This window comes from Gymnoscopelus microlampas, assembly GCF_963454915.1.
Source record: "Gymnoscopelus microlampas genome assembly, chromosome: 21".
In the NCBI taxonomy this organism is placed as follows: Eukaryota; Metazoa; Chordata; class Actinopteri; order Myctophiformes; family Myctophidae; genus Gymnoscopelus; species Gymnoscopelus microlampas.
The window spans coordinates 41,453,881-41,473,907 of NC_139958.1; the positions used below are offsets into that span (position 1 = coordinate 41,453,881).

Consider the following 20,027-nt stretch of genomic DNA (forward strand, 5'->3'; position numbering starts at 1 on the left):
GTTGCCGTAGCTAGTCTTCTCCTCCCCAGGTGATGCAAATGCTTGAAAGAGTCAACGCCTGTGGAATTCTATCAAACGATCTCCTTTCTAGCAGAGAAAAACTATTTTGATTGGATCTGAAACTTAAAAAAAGGTCAGGCTACAGTCCTTCCCCCCCAAAACGAGATGCCCTTTAACTGAAACACTGATAGTTACGAGAGAAAGACTAGTCAAACTAAGATGTGTCTTCTGTCTGGCTTCCTCCACGTTCGTAAATCTCAGCGTCTCTTAATAACTCTTTCTCCGACCACATTATGTCCTGATAGACCGGTCTGACGTCACTCGAAACACAAACCCTTGCCTAACAACGCCGATTTGTTCGAGCGTGTCCAGAATGTGCCATTGTATGCAACGGTGGGAGAAAAGTATTTAATATAATCTTCCATCCTGTCAGTCAGTCTCTGATGAGTGGGTTTGCTCTAGGAGAAGGTCCACATCAATATCTTCATCTACTTTAGGCTGTAAGGTTACCTTAATATGATATCTGACAATAATAAACATTGGATCAGCTTGATACGTTTCTTGGTTTTACTGATTATTATATATATATATATATATATATATATACTATATAATTCTAGTAAGGCGCGTAGTGGTGAGTAGGTGAAGATACCCGGTTCTCCTCAGTGGCTGGAGCAATTGTTCTGATTTTGCACACACCCATTGACCATTACCATCTGAACTTAACTGTGAAGCCCGTTTTTCTATTTCACCAAATCTCAGCTTCTTATTAGCGTTTTTGTGTCAAACACTGTCGCCATGGTTACGGGGCTGCCCAGCTATGGGACGAACTGCCTCCCGGGTTGCCAGATCATGTGCGCATATCCCCCCACGGATGCGTCGACCGGGTATGGTCTAGTAACTATGAAGAACACAAGAGGCTCTAATCATTCTGTTCTGTGCTGCTCTATGGCAGAGTTGTGTCAACCAGTAGTTCTCACACCTTATTCCAAGGACCCCCAATTTTGTTTTCCTGTTCAGGTTAAAAACTACAGCAGATTAAAAACATGGCAGACTAGTATAAGCAACACAGCTGCACCAAATACATTAATAATGAGTGTTACGTTTTCATAGGTGTGTCCAGAGCCAAGGGCCAATGAGCAAGCATGATTGACAGTATTGACACCTAAAATCTAACACACATTATTAATTTGACTAGAGGCTTGGGCCGCTTCGCGGCCCTCACATCTAGGCCCGATCAAAAGATACTGCGGCCAGAAAGCTGTGGCTAAAATGTTAAGATGTAGTAGGACATTTTTATGAACCTATGTAAGTACATTGAAGGCGGGAAAAGAAGCCTATATATTATAGCCAGAGCTCTGATCAACAGTCTAGGGCAAGTTTCGGGGCAAGTGGAGTGTTCGTGTGTTGACCAACCCAGGACAAATTTTGGAGGTCATTTCAATTAAAGTAGTAGGATTAGCTGTTGTTATGGGCATCACTTCCTGTTGTCAGTCATTCTGTTCATTTGAGTGATTCGTGTCAGTTAACAATAATGTGGGAACACAACCTGACAGAAGTCAAAAAGGGTTACATTAGTCTGTCTACTTACTCACTCACTATAAGATCTAACTCCTCACAGCTGATTCAAATTAATGATCAATGCTTATTATCAACAACAGGAAGTGATGTGTGATGCCCATCATTCATGCAAGGCCTCATGCGACACTGGGAACTTGTGGATAAGGTCAATGTTATGCAGCCTGCCATGTTTTACCCTGCTGTAGTCTTTCACCTGGAGTGGAAAACAAACTACAGAATCAGCCTATAGGGTGTCAGGCCCCGAGTTTCTGAACCAGGGGACAGAGACAAGTGTCACTTCAGTGCTGTGTCCCCGAACCTGCACATTTTAAATGACATGATAGCACCAAGGCCTAAAACAACAACCCTGCAGCCAAACACCATGATGAAGATGAAGATAAACCAACACACTTCTCAAGGTGTGAAGATCAAAAGATAAATCCTTCTCTTTGTGGGAACCATTTTCTGCTTAACTGAAGAAGAGAGAAAAAAAAAAGAAAAAACCTGTAACGCAGCAGAGATGACTGTCAAAACATCCTGTGGTTTATGAGTTTTCAGGTAAACACTTATTTTCAAAATTACCTTTTTTAGACGAACACTAATACTAAAAAGTCTAAAGTCTAAAAACCCAGAGAGGTGTAAGCTGGTGGTTCTCAAAGTGGGGTCCGGGGACAACCAGGGGTCCTTCAGGGGGTTCCAGGGGGTCCCCAGCTAAGTGATTTGATAGTTGGGAACCAAATGGACCCTTACGGGTCTGTAACTCTGAGAGTGTACAAATGGAACCAAAGTGGTTCCATATTCCATTTGTACACTCTCAGAGTTGTGGTGGTCTGTGGTCTAATGCAAGGGTTCTCATAGTGGGGTCCGGGGACCCCCAGGGGTCCTTGAGTGGGTTTCCCCAGCAAAAATGTGTTCATATATCAAAATCAATATAACCCTACTGTATATCGCCTATTTAAAAAAAAAACATGAAGCAGTTTGAGAAGCACTGGTGTAAGCTACTCTCTGTAACCACAGACCACATCCACCTGCACCAACACACAGCTTCACAGGAACATAAACACTCCTAAAATAGACTGAGGTACTCTCACATGGTCTGACTCGGTTTAATTTACACTATTTCATGTAAGTTTGAAGAACCAAGCTGGGAATTAGAGTGTAGTTATTATCTTTATAACTCAAAGCACATTAATAATTGGTGATTAGCCTATAGGGCTTCAATGCTTTCATTAAATGTTAGCATATTACCAAAAAATATATATTTCTATAACTAATATACATAATCAACTGTATGCTCAAAAGATCTGGCATCCACATCACATTTTGGGTTATAAACCATAATACGTATGGTGACTTTACTGCCCTGGGGACCACAGAGACCTTTCTGTCTTTTTGTCTCTGCACTGTTTCCGATTTCACCTTGAGCTGATCTAAAAGCCTTCAGTGTATTCGGGCGGCAGTGGCTCAGGGGTAGAATGATTGGTAGAGCGACCAGATGGCAACCGTGAGGTCTCCGGTTCGATCCCGGGCTCCCCCAGAGTTAGTGTTGAAGTGTCCTTGAGCAAAAAGCTGAACCCCTAATTGCTCCCGATGAGCAAGTTGGTGCCTTGCATGGTTTCCTCCGTTTCCTCCGCCATCGGTGTGTTAATGGGTGAATGTAATGCACAATCTATGTAAAGCGCTTTGGATACATGCATTTACCACTACTACTACTCTGACTGCTTATGGATTTAAATGTTACAATTTAGGCATTTAGCAGACGCTTAATCCAGAGTGATTTACAGTAAGCAAGGTAAACATGGCTTATGCCAAGGAAGAGCACCACAGATGTGCTGTTCATCCTGAGTCATGTCATGTCATGTCATGTCATGTCATGTCATGTCATGTCATGTCATGCGGTGTGGCGTGGCGTGGCGTGTGGCATGAGGCGTGGCGTGGCGTGGCGTGGCGTGGCGTGGCGTGGCGTGGCGTGGCGTGGCGTGGCGTGGCGTGGCGTGGCGTGGCGTGGCGTGGCGTGGCATGGCGTGGCATGTGACATGGCATGGCATGTGGCATGGAGCGGCCATAGCTGAGTGGTGGTTAGTGAACCCGCCAGGGGAGCCAGAGCCCCTGGTTATGTCCCAGGTACCATTCCAGGCCGGTAATGTGTCGATGTGTGTCAGTGAGCAAGACTCTTAACTAGGGCTCCTCCTCGATGTGTACACCGAGGAACTTGAACTCACTGACCCTTTCCACTGCATCTCCATCAATGAAGATAGGCACATGCTCTCTGAATAAAGAAAGGAAGGCTAAAAAGTACACAAAAAAACATAAAGCAATGTAACAATGTCACTGAGCACATAGCTGCCTTTCATGTCATAAAATACAGTAATATGTACAGTAGGCTAAAGGCCCATTTAAACTCAAGTGTCAAATAATGCGTTGTTGCTCAACTAATACACTGGCTTTAACTGTCACAGGTCAAATCTCTCCTTGTTACCACAGTGTCATTAGATAATTAAAGTAGGAACCCAGACAGTAAGAATGTACCTTGTAACATCAAATAGTATCTGAGGACGGACAGACTGGCTCACTAGTACATTGTTGCTCACAACACATTGTAGAAGGGGAACCAGTGAGGGGAAAATGAATGTATCTACACAGTAAAATCCTCAGTGCTAATTGAACTCAGAGAGGATTGTGGGCGGCCCTCCAGCAGTGTACCTTTATAAACCATATATATAGAAACGTAGATACCTCATTGGCCGCTGCAGTTCATTGGAGCGACCTGTACCGCGGTTGCCATATTGGAAGTGGCAGCCGAGCCTTCTAATGCATTTATGTCCATTGAAGTAGGCGGTCTCTCCACTATAATTATTAAGTTCAATAATAAAAATCCCTGGAAGATGACTATTTTTGCACAAATGTTGCCGTGTTGCCACTCTGTAATTTATAGTTTTTTCGAAGTGGTGAAGCCTCAATTTGTCAAATTAAGACACAATAATTAATAACAATATCAAATTATGGCTGTTGAACACATCTTTGTTCTGAACCAATCTCATCCCAAGCTGCACACAAACGTCTGTTTGTACTACAGCCCCAAGCTGCACACAAACTGACCATGTCTCTGAGGCCCTGTTTAGACTGCAGTAAAATCATATTTATTTCACAAATCTGAGTGTGGAGTTTTGACAAGTTACAACTAACTAACTAGTTGCTGCGTGGCTGGCTCTTATGAGCTTACCATCCCCAATATGGCGCCCGCAGATACATTCTTCTGCCTACACATACGGCATGTCCTAGTATGAGAATATGGGAAGGGAATCAACGTCACGTGATGCCTTTGTTTGGCCTGGCAAAAACTCGGATGTGTCTCAAAGAATATGATTATTGGCAGAATTGCGGAACGTTTAGAATATTTGGCGGTCCCGTTTTCATTTTTCACAAGATCGGTGGTTGTTGCAATGACCTGCACTTTTATACTTCACTATATGTTGATCTATGACGAAATAAACCCATAAAATGTAACAACGTGTACGTTCCGTAGTTCAATTCCATTGGTGAAAGCTGTGTCGTTTCACCCGAAAAAAAGTTATGGTGGATTTGGCCACGCCCCGAAATACCCCTATGTGTGTCTCAAAGAATACTTCTCAGAGTTGGAGGAGGCGTCTACCTTTTTATGTCTATGTTATAAACCACTGTGATGACTCTGTGTGTGTGTCAGTCTAGTCAGGAGCTACAGTGACAATGTGGTTTCTGCAGCTGCTGCTGCTGCTCTTCATAGCAGCCACCAGCCCTGTGACCTCAGAAGGCAAGTGACAAGTTTTTATTTATTTAAACTTTTAAAATGTTCCGTTTGTGAACAATACTGTGTTACAATCATACAATCATCTGTTGTTGAATTTTGAAATGATTGGGCATGAAATCAAAATGTATGCATCATCTGTGGATCATATGGCCCAATCTGACAAAGTCTTTTCAAATGTTTGGTTTAAAAAAAATGTTTGTACTTCATAGTCAGTAGAGAGTCATAGCTATGAAATGAAACATTGGTTGTACAGTTTGAGCCACCAGTTTTAGAAACACAGCTTATAGAATCAAACTGTAGTTTTGTGAAAATAGCCTTGGAAGGTTTCTGTCACCTCTCAGACCACACGTCCCACAATGCATAGCATTGTGGGGGGGGGGGGGGGGGCTGTACGGAGTATTCTCATGATGCAATAATAGATTCAATCTGTAGTCAGAGTTACATCAACTACTATTACTGTGACCCTCGCCACAGATACTGTAACTGATGAGGGGAAAATTATTATAACAAGGATTCTAGATTACAATCTAGTCTAGAATCAGGGTTGCCAACAGTCCCGTACTAGCCGTGAAGGGACAAAATGTTGCTTTCGATGCATGCTACAGGCAGTGCATCTGTCTGTCTGCCTGTGTGTTTGTGTGCTGTGTAAGAAGGGCGCTAGGACCCTGGGGCTGCCACTCAGTTGACAGGGCAGGCACTGTGCACACGCTTGTGTGTATGTATGTGTGTGGTTGTATGAGATTCACTCAGATGGCCGCGGCATCATTGTATAGCATGCGTGTGTGCGACCTGTCCCGTATTGCTGGGTGGCAGTGTTGGCAACCCAATCTAGAATGGGGATTCTGTGATCTATCTATACATTGAGAACTGTGTGTGTGTGTGTGTGTGTGTGTGTGTGTGTGTGTGTGTGTGTGTGTGTGTGTGTGTGTGTGTGTGTGTGTGTGTGTGTGTGTGTGTGTGTGTGTGTGTGTGTGTGTGTGTGTGTGTTGATGTCATGCTGACACAATGTCAGTATTTTCTGTTGACATCATGGATCCTTGTATCTCCCATCCACAAGTTAGATGAAGAGTGTGTAGCTCCAAACCTCACAGAATTGTTTGGGTGCAATAAAGCACTTTATCATAGGAGCCGTACAGTGTCCGAGCGTTTCATTATTATTTCTATAATAATGTTTCCATTTTCCTCAGGAATGAATTTCCAACCTTGTTTCTGACTTGCATCTTTCCCAAGCAGACCGGTGCCTGTTTATAACTGTGGTAACGGGTAGCACACTGGGGGCCCTATCTTGCCCACCGCCTTAAAGGGGGAGTTAACACATAGGCCTCTACTTTGTCACAATTTAATTGTGTAATAGTTCTGAAAATATTTGCCAATGCAACTATACACCGAAAGGGTCAATGTTGAGAGCTGTCAGAAGAAGGATGTGCCTATTGGACATGATCCCACCGCCTCGGAAAGGGCCGAGCCAAAACAACGCACCACACATATATTCTAGCTGACGTCACCGTACTGAAATGCATTGAAAATGGCTGTGGGAATTACACTATTTTACACTCTTTATAATAAAGTAAATACAGAACTTTTTAATTAACATGACCAACGCCATTTCTGCCATACACTCGCCATTCTCTTATTTATAATCGGCCGGACGTTTTTGCAGTAGGCTATTCATAGGGAAACAGAGCTACTGTAGCGTTGTATGTACTGGCTTGGGGGCGTGTCTTGACTCGTGACCAGGCTGTTCAAGCGGGCCACGGTGGATCAGCATGCCCAAGATGAGCGGTCATCTGTGGGTATAACCAGTGAGGTGACTCTGTGTCTGGTTATCCCTCTCGATTTTTGTGTTCTGTCCGCCTGGACCAAACAATGACACTACATTATATTAATAGTGGACACGTACACTAGTTATTTTTTTTAAACTAGAATTACGAGTTAGCGATAGAACAACTTTTATGCTCTGTGCAGTCTGCCCAGGGCCGGGTTGGAATGACTCGAGGCACAATGTCCCAGAATCTGAAAGTGTTGCGTAAATTGGTACTTGAAATGAAACGATGATTAATGAAATGATTTTTCTTTCTGCTGTAGCAGAACTTGACGTAAAGCAGAAACGATAGTTGCATTCCCCTCATGATCTAATTTTAATGATCTGTAGCCTATGTGTCTTCTACACAGCATCTATAGCCTAAAGTATCAATATAAAGTACATAGAACTAGCCTTGATAGACTGTCATCTTGATCCAATGTTCCATGTTCTATATTGATTTATATTATTATTGAAGATTGTGAAACTTGGGGTAATAACATCATATCCTGTGTTTGTAAAACTGATCACCGGCTGTGTGTGTGTGTGTGTGTGTGTGTGTGTGTGTGTGTGTGTGTGTGTGTGTGTGTGTGTGTGTGTGTGTGTGTGTGTGTGTGTGTGTGTGTGTGTGTGTGTGCGTGCGTGCGTGCGTGCGTGCGTGCGTGCTTGCGTGCGTGCGTGCCAGCCGCTGTTTACAATCGCTGTGTTCTTGTGAAGCAGCGCCTGCTCATTAATTAATTGATAACCTTTATATCACCGAGTGTGGGTGATCACTAGTCTGTACGCCGCTCGAGGTCTGTCACCGGGCACAGAGAGAAATACGCGGTGCTCTGAAGGGCTTTCAGTTTCCATTCTACTTCTCCCCCAGGGAGCGGGGCCCAATCTTTTAAAATGTTTAGGTTTAAAAAAAAAAAAAAACTATATATATATATATATATATATATCATTGTAAGTACTGAATCATAGCTACGAAATGAAACATTGGTTGTGCAGTTTGAGCCACCAGTTTTAGAAACACAGCTTATAGAATCAAACTGTAGTTTTGTTAAAACAGCCTTGGAATGTTTCTGTCACCTCTCAGACCACACATCCCACAATGCATTGCATCTGATGGGTGGGGTGGGGGCTGCACCCTTTACCGTTGAGTTACACATAGTATTCTCATGATGCAATAATAGATTCAATCTGTAGTGAGAGTTACATCAACTAATGTGACCCTCACCACACATAACTGATGAGTGAAAACTGTCTACAAGGATTCTAGATTACAATATAGTTTGCACTTCCGATCTAGAAAGGATACGGAAACGATCGGTGTGTTTGCATATATATGGGTGTGGAACTTGCCGGATGTAGTAGGTTTGCTCTAGACTGATATGATCACTGAACAAGTAATGGAAAGCAGTCTTTTCATTGGCTCTGCTGAAAGCTAGCTGACTCGCAAGCGTATCTTTCATGATGTGCAGCTAAAAATAGATTCCACACACACTGGAGTGACAACTGATGACTGAAGTGTACAGTAGATGCAAAAACTAAGTAAATATTCATGCCTTTACCCAAAAAAGGAAAATCAAGGTCTCAGAAAAGAAAAGAAAAGAAAGAAAAGAAAGAGAAAGAAAACAGTGTAAGGGGAAACAACTCCTTACTAATTTGAATTTCTTCCAAAAGAGGAGTGAGTGTGAGTGAACACAGTCAACACAAGTATACGTCGTCATATGACGGTGGTGATCGAAAATAGCCGATCTACAAGCTCACAACATGTCGTGCTCGTGCATGCGACACGTTGTTGTAAGCTTGTAGATCTGCTACCTCTCGGCACTCGACACCGTCGTATGACGGAGCATAAATTAGGCATAATAACAGTTTAAGAGAATGTTTTAGCTAATATGCTCATCTGATATTTGATTGAAAGAAGGCAGTCAACAAATTCACGTTGACTTTATTTGTCAAATTGTAACATCACATATTTCTGTTTACTACAGTTGTAAAAGAGCGGGTGAAAATAATAAGTGTATAATGAAAAATAATAGAGGCTAAAACAAACATTAAAACAGAACAGTATAAAATATAAACAAGTGAATGAAGGAAATGTATAAAGAAATAGAGTGTACTGCCTGAAAGTAATATGCCTACATTGTGTGGCAGCAGCAAATATATCAATATGTAAGAAGTGTTTGGGAATTGGAACATATTTTCATTGTGTTCTGATCAGTCAGCAATGCATGATAGCAATGTGACTCTTGAAGTCTTGTTCAGTTGTCCTTTATTATACATTATAGCTTCTATGGTCTAAGCCCTTTGTCAATGTAGGGCTCTTTTTTGGCCGGTGCAACCGCCCCTATATGTGAGGTTTGGACATCAACAGCTAAAATGCACTGTGTATGTTTTACGATTCCGCCTCGGACGGCGCTGAGTCGGCTGAAGGAGATATATATATATATATGTATATATATGGTATACATGTATGCTGAATGAGCATACATGGTGTACAGCCTAAGTGTCATGTCAAATTTATTATGGGGACATTCTTGCATGTTGGTAAGCTTTCTTTCAGGCTGATCATTGTCATCTTTTAATGTTTTTCTTCTCATTCAGTTGATTATTCAGTGAGGCTGGTCGGTGGTTCAAACTCCTGTTCAGGCAGAGTGGAGGTGTTCTACCGTGGCAGCTGGGGGACGGTGTGTGATGATCATTGGGATCTGTATGATGCCCTGGTTGTGTGTAGACAGTTAGGCTGTGGAACAGCTCTGTCAGCACCAGGGGGAGCCCGCTTCGGACAGGGTGATGGAAACATTTGGTTGGATGATGTCAGGTGTTCACGCAGTGAGTCACAGCTTTCACAGTGCAGCCATGGGGGGATTGGAGAGCACAACTGTGGACACCATGAAGATGCTGGTGTTGTTTGTGAAGGTAAATATGAATTTTATTGCAATTAATAATGATGTATGTATGTGTGTTGTCATCCTATCCTATATTCAAATTGGCTAAAGGGAGGACGGGCCGGCGGAAAGAACTCTGACGTCAAGCTCATGTCACCATAACTCAGCCATAACCATATAAGGAGTGATTGATTGATTGATTGATTGATGTACTTTATTTAGTAAGACATGAGAACAACAGTACATGGAAGTACAAATTCACAATACAAGGTCTACTAAACTGGAAGACTCATAAAAGCACAGAGCTTGTTTCAAATGAGTTCCCCATGCACACAAATCATGATGACATATAAGAGACAGACAGATATACACAACTACTATAGAATGTCATACAATCAGTTTACAGGTTACTGGTATGAAGAGTGAGAAATATGTACAAAAGGAGAAGGAGAGAGGGGGGGGGGGGTAGGGGGGTAGGTTAGGTTAGGACTTAGACAGGGGCCATTTTCCAATTGCAGCCTCCTGAAGGTGTATCTTTAGGGCTGTTTTGAAAGAGAGTAGGGTTTTACACTCCTTTACTCCTTTTGGTAGGGCGTTCCACATTTTTGATGAATAGCATGAGAACGAGTTACTTCCCTTTGTTGAGCCAAAAAAGGGTTGGACAAGGTTTGTGGAGCTGCCTCTGGTATTGTGATCGTGGACATCATTAACATTTTGGAAGTATTTTGACAAATACAGGGGGATCCCAATGTTGTGATATATCTTGAAGACCAGGCCCATAGCAAGTTGCTGTACTCTGTCCGCAACCCTAAGCCATCCAATCCTATCAAAATGATCAGGGGTTAGATGGATTTTGTAGTTGAGGCCAAGAAGTAGCCTTACAAGTTTGTTTTGGGATGTTTGGAGCCTTGTTTTTAAGGCCTTGGTGGTGTTGTGATACCATGAAGTACATGCATAATCGTAATGACCTTGTATGAGGGCCACTGCAAGAGTCTTCAGAGTCTTCTTACTGACTTTACGATCAATACTCCGCAAATAGCGTGTTTTTTTGTGGACCGTTTTGATCGTTTTTTCAGCATTTTTGTCACCAGAGAGGTCAGCCTCCAAGATAGAGCCCAGGTAGGTAATTTCGTTTTTTCTTTTGATGATATCATCACCCGCTTTGATCGTGAAGCTCTCTGCCTTTCTGAGGTTAGGAGTGGACCCAAAGAGGATGCATTCCGTTTTGCCCAGGTGTAATGAGAGCTTGTTGTCGGAGAGCCAGATGCAGATCTTGTTGAGTTCAGAGCTGAGAGTTTTCTCAACCTGCAGCCTGTCCCTGTCAGAGACTAGCAGGGCCGAGTCATCTGCGAACAGGAACAGGTTGCAGTCGCAGGCTGACGACATGTCATTCACATATATCAGGAACAGTAAGGGTCCTAGTATACTTCCTTGGGGAACACCACAAGTCACTGGGAGGGGGGGGGACTGGGTGCCGTTTACTTCCACCACTTGCTCCCTCCCTTCCAGGTAGGATCTCATCCAGTTCACTGACGTGTCATCAAAACCTATTGCTCTGAGCTTATTGATCATAATCGGGTGATTAACGGTGTCAAAAGCCTTCTGGAGGTCCAGCATGACCATGCCGCAATATTTGCCCTTTTCAATCTCTTGTTTGATAGAGTCGTTCAAATAGAGAAGGCATGTGTCAGTGGAGTGGTTTGTTCTGAAGCCAGATTGGAATTTGTAGATTAGATTTTTCTCGGCAAGATACTTGTCGACCTGTTCATAGACTATTTTTTCCATGACTTTCGAGATGGAGCTTAGAATAGAAATAGGGCGGTAGTTGCCAGGGTCTAATTGGTTTCCTTTTTTGAACAGAGGGGTCACCCTTGCTTTTTTGAAGTCGTTGGGGACCTGTCCCTGTGTGGTGGAGAGGTTGAATATGTGGGTAATGATTGGAGCAATGGAGGCGGCTGAGTCTTTTAGAAATTTGGGGGGGATATTGTCGAGGCCTGTGGCTCTGTGTTGATGAAGAGCACTCAATTTTTTAAACACCTCTTCTGTTTTCACAGGGGAGCGACGCCCAATGTTGAGCTCATAGGACTAGATAGTACAATCCCTTAGATTAATCAGTTGATCGATGTCACCATGGACCACCTACTGTAGGCTACCCTGTAAAAAAAAAAAAATGTATATATATATATATATATATATATATATATATATATATATATATATATATATATATATATATATATAATATATATATATATATATATATATATATATATATATATATATATATATGTTATATATATTATATATATATATATATATATATTTTTTATATTTTCTGAGGCAGTCAGATGGTGAGTCGCAGGTTGGTGAACAGCGCCAATGTAGGGCTCTTTTTTGGGCGGTGCAACCGCCCCTATATGTGAGGTTTGGACATCGACCCAATTGCACCCCCCCAACCCTGCGCTGTGATTGGCCACCATTGTATCCCCCTAACCCTGCACCGTGATTGGCCACCATGACTCTATTCAGGTTTCTAGCCACTGTGATTGGCTAGAAACACATGACACATGTGCATATCCCTATAAATAGGACTATGCACTTAAAAAAAACATTAAAAGTGTTTTCTTTTTTAAGTGAATCACTTCCATCACTGTGATGACCACTGTGACCACACCGCCCACTTCACACTGGGTGTGATTTTTTTTTTTTTATTATGCCCTGGGAACGATAAATACTTAAAAAAGACATTTGTGGGTGCATGAGGCCCACAGAGATTCCTTGTCCCAGGCCCCCTGGAACATCAGCTCTTGGTGACACTGGCCACTCTGGTAAATGAGGAATACATTCCCATCTATGAGTCTGATGAAGAGCGTGTAGCTCCAAACCTCACATAATTGCTTTGGGTGCAATAAAGCACTTTATCATAGGAGCCGTACAGTGTGCGAGCGTTTCATTATTATTTCTATAATAATGTTTCCATTTTCCTGGGGAATGAATTCCCAACTTTGATACTGACTTGCAACGTTCCCAAGTACGGCCCAGTGCCTGTTTATAACTGTGGTAACGGGTAGCACACTGGGGGCTCGAGCTCTATCTTGCCCGCCGCCATACCCCTTATGCCTAGACTGTTTTGGTATTTTTTACTTCTACTACAAGATTAAAGGGATATTCCACCGCACCTCAAGCCGAAATCAGGTTGATCCGGTGCGCAGTGGGGGCTTGAGGTGCTGAAGCATAGGGCACCAACCTTGGGGGGGGGGCACCAAACGCGTGATTTTTTTTTTGGTGAAAAACGATGGAGAAGCGTCACTTTTTTCCGTGCTGGGCCCTACTCTAACACCAGGCGTACAACACGAGGGGTATTGTACAACCGGGTGGAACATGCATTTCATTCACAACTTTCATTAACTCCCTGTAAGCCAGGCCGCTGCCTGAGATCATCCAGCAGGGTCCTGTTGACGGTTCCAAAGTCTCACCCTGTCACTATAAGGTAGACCAGGCTTTTGCCGTGCTCAAGGGCCCCTCGGCTGTGGAACTCCCTGCCTGGGGATCTCAGGTATCCTTACTGGCAACGTACACAAGACATTAAGCTCTGATTGGTCCAGTGGTTTGTGAGAGTAGCAGACTGACACACTTCTAGACGGCTCACCCCTAAAAGTGTACATTTAAGTGTTATCTGTTATCTCTTTAACTGCCAGAAATAAAACATTGTTTGCTAAGCCACTGCCATTGCCATTGCCAAGACATTTTGAGGGGCAGGCACCTTGTGTAGCGCGTGGAACCGCAGACTGCCTAGTAGTGTGAGATTAATTACAGGCACATCTTGTACGTCGTAATTGCATAATGTATTTATTTAAATAGCATATGCAGTCTGATGCAGATATTTAATAATATTCAACAGGTTGGTTCATAAATAAGTATGCTACTACTATTCTTAATGTACCTGTACAGAAGATTCAAATACCACCTTGAACTGAGCATTATTCACTATCGGTGGTGTCAGTCAGTGGACTCATCCACTGTCACAGCTAAAATGCACTGTGTATGTTTTACGATTCCGCCTCGGACGGCGCTGAGTCGGCTGAAGGAGATATATATATATATATGTATATATATGGTATACATGTATGCTGAATGAGCATACATGGTGTACAGCCTAAGTGTCATGTCAAATTTATTATGGGGACATTCTTGCATGTTGGTAAGCTTTCTTTCAGGCTGATCATTGTCATCTTTTAATGTTTTTCTTCTCATTCAGTTGATTATTCAGTGAGGCTGGTCGGTGGTTCAAACTCCTGTTCAGGCAGAGTGGAGGTGTTCTACCGTGGCAGCTGGGGGACGGTGTGTGATGATCATTGGGATCTGTATGATGCCCTGGTTGTGTGTAGACAGTTAGGCTGTGGAACAGCTCTGTCAGCACCAGGGGGAGCCCGCTTCGGACAGGGTGATGGAAACATCTGGTTGGATGATGTCAGGTGTTCACGCAGTGAGTCAGAGCTTTCACAGTGCAGCCATGGGGGGATTGGAGAGCACAACTGTGGACACCATGAAGATGCTGGTGTTGTTTGTGAAGGTAAATATGAATTTTATTGCAATTAATAATGATGTATGTATGTGTGTTGTCATCCTATCCTATATTCAAATTGGCTAAAGGGAGGACGGGCCGGCGGAAAGAACTCTGACGTCAAGCTCATGTCACCATAACTCAGCCATAACCATATAAGGAGTTCCCAATGCAGCGACGCCCAATGTTGAGCTCATAGGACTAGATAGTACAATCCCTTAGATTAATCAGTTGATCGATGTCACCATGGACCACCTACTGTAGGCTACCCTGTAAAAAAAAAAAAAAAGTATATATATATATATATATATATATATATATATATATATATATATATATATATTATATATTTATATATATATATATATATATATATATATATATATATATATATATATATATATATATATATATATATATAATATATATAATATATATATATATATATATATATATATATATATATATATATTATATATATTATATATATATATTTATTTATTTTTTATATTTTCTGAGGCAGTCAGATGGTGAGTCGCGGGTTGGTGAACAGCGCCAGCGCCATCTAATGGAAAACCACTAAAAACTCCAAAACACGTCAAACCCGTCATTGGCAGTCTGGGCCTTTGGCTGCGCGAGAAAAAAGGACGCTCGGCTTCCAAATTCTGCCGTCTTTCGCCGTTTTTTTTTAACGCCGTTCGGTGAACCCCCAAGGTTGGTGCCCTGTGCTGCGCTGCTTTTATCCGCCATATTGGGACGTTCACGGCATATTTTGCGTGTCTGTGTGTCAGGATGCGAGGCAAAACTCACACAATCACGGGCAGCATGCGTCCCCTCCCCCTGCGCCTAATGGCTGTACATGGGGCCGACGCGTGCTTTAGCGTGAGTGTGTGAGTGTGGCTTCAGGAAGTAAATTCCTAGCCTCGATCTCCAGGCTTTTATTTTTTTGTTTTGCTAAAAAATAAGAGCTTGGAAATTCCTGTCCCAGCTGTTGGTACGCAAAAGCGCCTCGCGTCATTTATTTTGGGTGCGCATGCGCACCTGCGCACCAGTTATGTGCACCCCTGTTCATAACTCACTACTGTTGGTTCTAGATGCGATCCTGGAGAGTCCTGTACTTCCTGTGATGCAGGGAAGTGATGTCACACTCCGCTGCTTGTACACAGACAAGACAACATGGAAACGATCCTCTGGCCTCCCAGCTGATTTCTATAAAGATGGATCCCTCATCAGGACTGAGTCTACAGGACAGATGACCATCCACAATGCTAACAAGTCTGATGAAGGATTCTACAAGTGTAACATCTCTGACCGTGGAGAGTCACCAGAGAGCTGGATGGATGTGAGAGGTGAGATGAAACTAATGGTCTACAGTGGGTCAATATTTACAGCTGGTAGGCTTTTGTAAATTATTTTTGTCTTTCTTTCTTTCTTTCTTTCTTTCTTTCTTTCTTTATTTCTTTCTTTCTTTATTCCATATTGCCAGGTTCACAACATTTAACACAGTTAAACTTTTATCCATTAGTGGCTTTATCAGCTTTGGTTTGTTTATTTGTTTTTGAAATAGTGTATTTACTGTACATTTAACATGACATGTAACCATGCAGGTGTGACCAGGCTGATCCTTAAAGGTGGCTCCAACCCATGTGAGGGTTACATTGAAATATATCATGACTATGAATGGGGCCTCGTTGGTCATGATAACTGGAACCAGAACAATGAAGATGTGGTGTGTAGGAGTATTGGCTGTGGACAGGCTGTGAATGGATCTTCATACATAATGAAACACAATAAAACTAATATACCTGATAAGGTGTGGATCAATAATGTAAACTGTATCTACTGTATATAATGAAACACAATATAACTAATATTCCTGATAAGGATGGCTCAATAATGTAAACTGTATCTACATATATTGAAACACAATATAACTAATATTCCTGATAAGGTATGGATCAATGGTGTGAACTGTAACGGGACCGAGGATCAGCTGTGGAACTGCCAGAACTTCAGTGATTGGGGGGTCAACGTCTCCAATCAGGACTCAGTTAAATGGATCACATGTTCAGGTAAGAACACACCTCAGTATCAATATCATCACATTGTTGTTGACGGTTTTGTTGCACACGCGCACGCACGTACGCACACACGCACGCACGCACGCACAGGCAGAGATTCAGGCAAATTCAATCCTTAAATCCTGATGAGGGGTTATTGTTTTGTGATTAAAAAGTATTCTGTTGATCTAGAAATATACTGAAACATTTCATACATTTTGGAGATGATCAGATCCAGTTCTTGAGGTTGCCCAGAAGCTTCTGATAATAAATCATGACTATATGCTCACAGAATATTCTCACGTTATAAAAAAAAATGGATTTCTTTCTTTCTTTCTTTCTTCCTACTTAGATAAGATTGAAATAAGTTTGGATGGTTGTAAATGTGCCGGAGCTGTCCAATTTAACACAACATCAGATGAGGAAAATTCACAACACTATGTTTGTTCAGACAACTGGGGTAAGAGTTACACTACCTTGATTGAACAGTATGAAATTATTCCCTTTTATTCCCCTCTTTATTTTGTGAATTTGCCCAGTCTGGGCTCTTATTATTGTTATTTTATTATTATTATTATTATTATTATTATTATTATTATTATTAGCTTTACCATTATTATTATTATTATTACCCTTATTATTATTATTACCATTATTATTATTATTATTATTATTATTATTATTATTATTATTATTATTATTATTATTATTAATACTATTAGTAGTAGTAGTAGTAGTAGTAGTAGTAGTAGTAGTAGTAGTAGTAGTAGTAGAAGCAGCAGCAGTGATAGTATTTCTCATATAATTCCAAATAAAATATCTCATGTTGGTTTTTCTCCGACTTGAAGGAAAGGAACAAGCAGACCTTGTGTGCAACAACCTCAAATGTGGATTCGCAAAAGAGGTGCCTAACCCGACCAAAATGACCTCACCAGAGGGATTCACCTTCAAAGGCAATAAGAAAATTCATTGTACAGGCACCAGACATGAAGACCATCTGTGGCAGTGTGATCCTAAAGACGCTACATGCTCTAAACCTGCTTTCGTCACATGTTCAGATACGTTTGTTGTCTCCGCCAGGCCGAAATGCATGGCGAGAGAGTATGTTTTACCCCCTGTTCGTCCGTCCGTGTGTCCGTCCGTCCGTGTGTCCGTCCGTCCGTCATTCTGTCATTTTGTGTACAGCTAATCTCTGGCACCGTTGGCTTGATCGCAGCGAAACGGTGCACACACACTCCCTGGATGCCAGAGCAGAACCTCTGGCCCAAATTTTTCAAATGGGCCTGTTATAGCACCACCAGGAGGTCGCTTTTTGCAAAACATTTTTTTTGACAGTACTCCTACAGATTTTATTCAAACATCACACAAATCAGTACACAGTATCTCTATAGTCATGTGATCAACACGGATCTGTCCAATTTTCCATATTCCATCCTGATTGGCTAAGGTTGGCTTCCAAAGTTTGCAGGATTGCTCCGTTTTCAACAAAATGCCTAAAATCACGCAGCTTGCGATTTCCGTGAGATATCACACGCACATTCCCACTAGGCCGAGGAAGAAATGGCACTTGGACATTTTCAAATCAGCCTCATGGTGGCGCTATAAAAGGCTGATTTGTGTGTTTAACTATAACTGCACCGATCTGCGTGAAACTTTGCACGCACACTCCCTAGAGGCCAAGGAAAAACAACTGCCCTGCATTTTTAACATTTGCCTTTCATAGCGCCACCAGGAGGCCGACTTATGTAAAACATTTTTTTTGATATTAAGCCTTCAGAATTTATCCAAATTTCACGCAAATCGGTACACATGATCTCTATAGTCATGTGATCAAGATGGATCTTTTTATTTTTTCATATTCCATCCTGATTGGCTAACATTGACATCTAAAGTTTGCAGGAGTAAAACATGAAACTCATGAAACTCGGTACCCATTGTCTCTATAGTCAAGTGATCAAGATGGTTCCGTCCGATTTTTCATATTCCATCCTGATTGGCGAATTCCGAACATTGCTGCCCCACAATAACCTACCTGACCTGGCGGAGACCTGTGCTCCGAGGAGCACTTTTTCTAGTTTATATTACCTCACTTCTTTTTTTTTTTAAATCTTCAACAGCTGTCAGTTACAAACCACACATACATGCATGCATGAAAATGTGGAAAGAAGCAGCACTTTAACTTGGTTAAAAATTTTCTTTATTCTGATGCGTTTCGGCATAATAGCCCTTGATAGCTTTATTTTTCCTTGTAAATACCGGTCCATATCTATCGGTCAGATGAGAATTAATTACATCAATAAACGGAGGAAGGAAACGTGTTATAAAAGTATTTGGGTTTATTCCAGAGAAGAGATCTTACAAGTGTCGGAAAAGCATGGTTCCAGATATATTCTTCTGACGTTAAAACAGAGATACAAAGTTATATACACATAACGTGGGGTAACACCTTTTGTCATCACGTCAGCCGTCAGTTATGTCTCGAATTGCTCCGTTTCCAGGGCAACCAAGGTTGTGGTATCATTTATGCATGTTTATAACAACAAATCTGTGTGGCAATGAGGTTAAGCTGCAATCTAATATTTTTGACAAACCAGAAGGAGCCCATCAGACCAAAACAACGTTGCAGGCTGCCTGAAAGGCACAAACACTTTTAACCATATTAGCACAAACAAATGGAAAATGGTACACTTTAGATACATCAGAAAATGGTACAAAATGAGACCCATCATATTTTTTTTTTAAACCTAAACATTTTAAAAGATTTAGCCTTCATCAGATTGTGCCCCGCTCCCTGGGGGAGAAGTAGAATGGAAACTGAAAGCCCTTCAGAGCACCGCGTATTTTAGCCCTCTCTCTGTGCCCGGTGACAGACCTCGAGCGGTGTACAGACTAGTGATCACCCACACTCGGTGATATAAAGGTTATCAATTAATTAATAAGCAGGTGCTGCTTCACAAGAACACAGCGATTGTAAACAGCGGCTGGCACGCACGCACGCACGCACGCACGCACGCACGCACGCACGCACACACACACACACACACACACACACACACACACACACACACACACACACACACACACACACAAACTTATATTATGAATGTGCACATACACAAAATATAATGCATTTGTGCACTGTTCAATGAATGTTCAAATGTTCAATGCTGTTGGTACATTTTGACATAAAGATGTATGTTAAAGTGTTGGTACATTTTGACATAAAGATGTATGTTAAAGTGTACATTTTCATGTCTGTTAACAGATCACCCCGTGTTACGTCTACAAGACGGGGACAATGTCTGTTCTGGAACCTTGGTGGTGGAGGACGGTGACATGTGGAATATTACCTGCAATGAAAACACCAAAATAAAAG

At 41.9% G+C, this 20,027-nt stretch overlaps 1 protein-coding gene across 1 annotated transcript in view; it reads left to right on the forward strand.

Annotated features, from left to right (window-relative positions):
- Nucleotides 1–5,286: 5,286 nt before the first annotated feature.
- Nucleotides 5,287–20,027, forward strand: part of LOC311038011 (scavenger receptor cysteine-rich type 1 protein M130-like) — a gene marked incomplete at both ends in the record, with an annotated part of 36,090 nt that continues 21,349 nt past the window's right edge. The window contains 5 exons of the mRNA XM_084047307.1: nucleotides 5,287–5,350; nucleotides 9,744–10,058; nucleotides 14,286–14,600; nucleotides 16,199–16,404; nucleotides 16,543–16,663. Of these exons, the coding sequence (XP_083903433.1) occupies nucleotides 5,287–5,350; nucleotides 9,744–10,058; nucleotides 14,286–14,600; nucleotides 16,199–16,404; nucleotides 16,543–16,663 (1,021 nt within the window). The remainder of the gene's footprint in view (nucleotides 5,351–9,743; nucleotides 10,059–14,285; nucleotides 14,601–16,198; nucleotides 16,405–16,542; nucleotides 16,664–20,027) is intronic.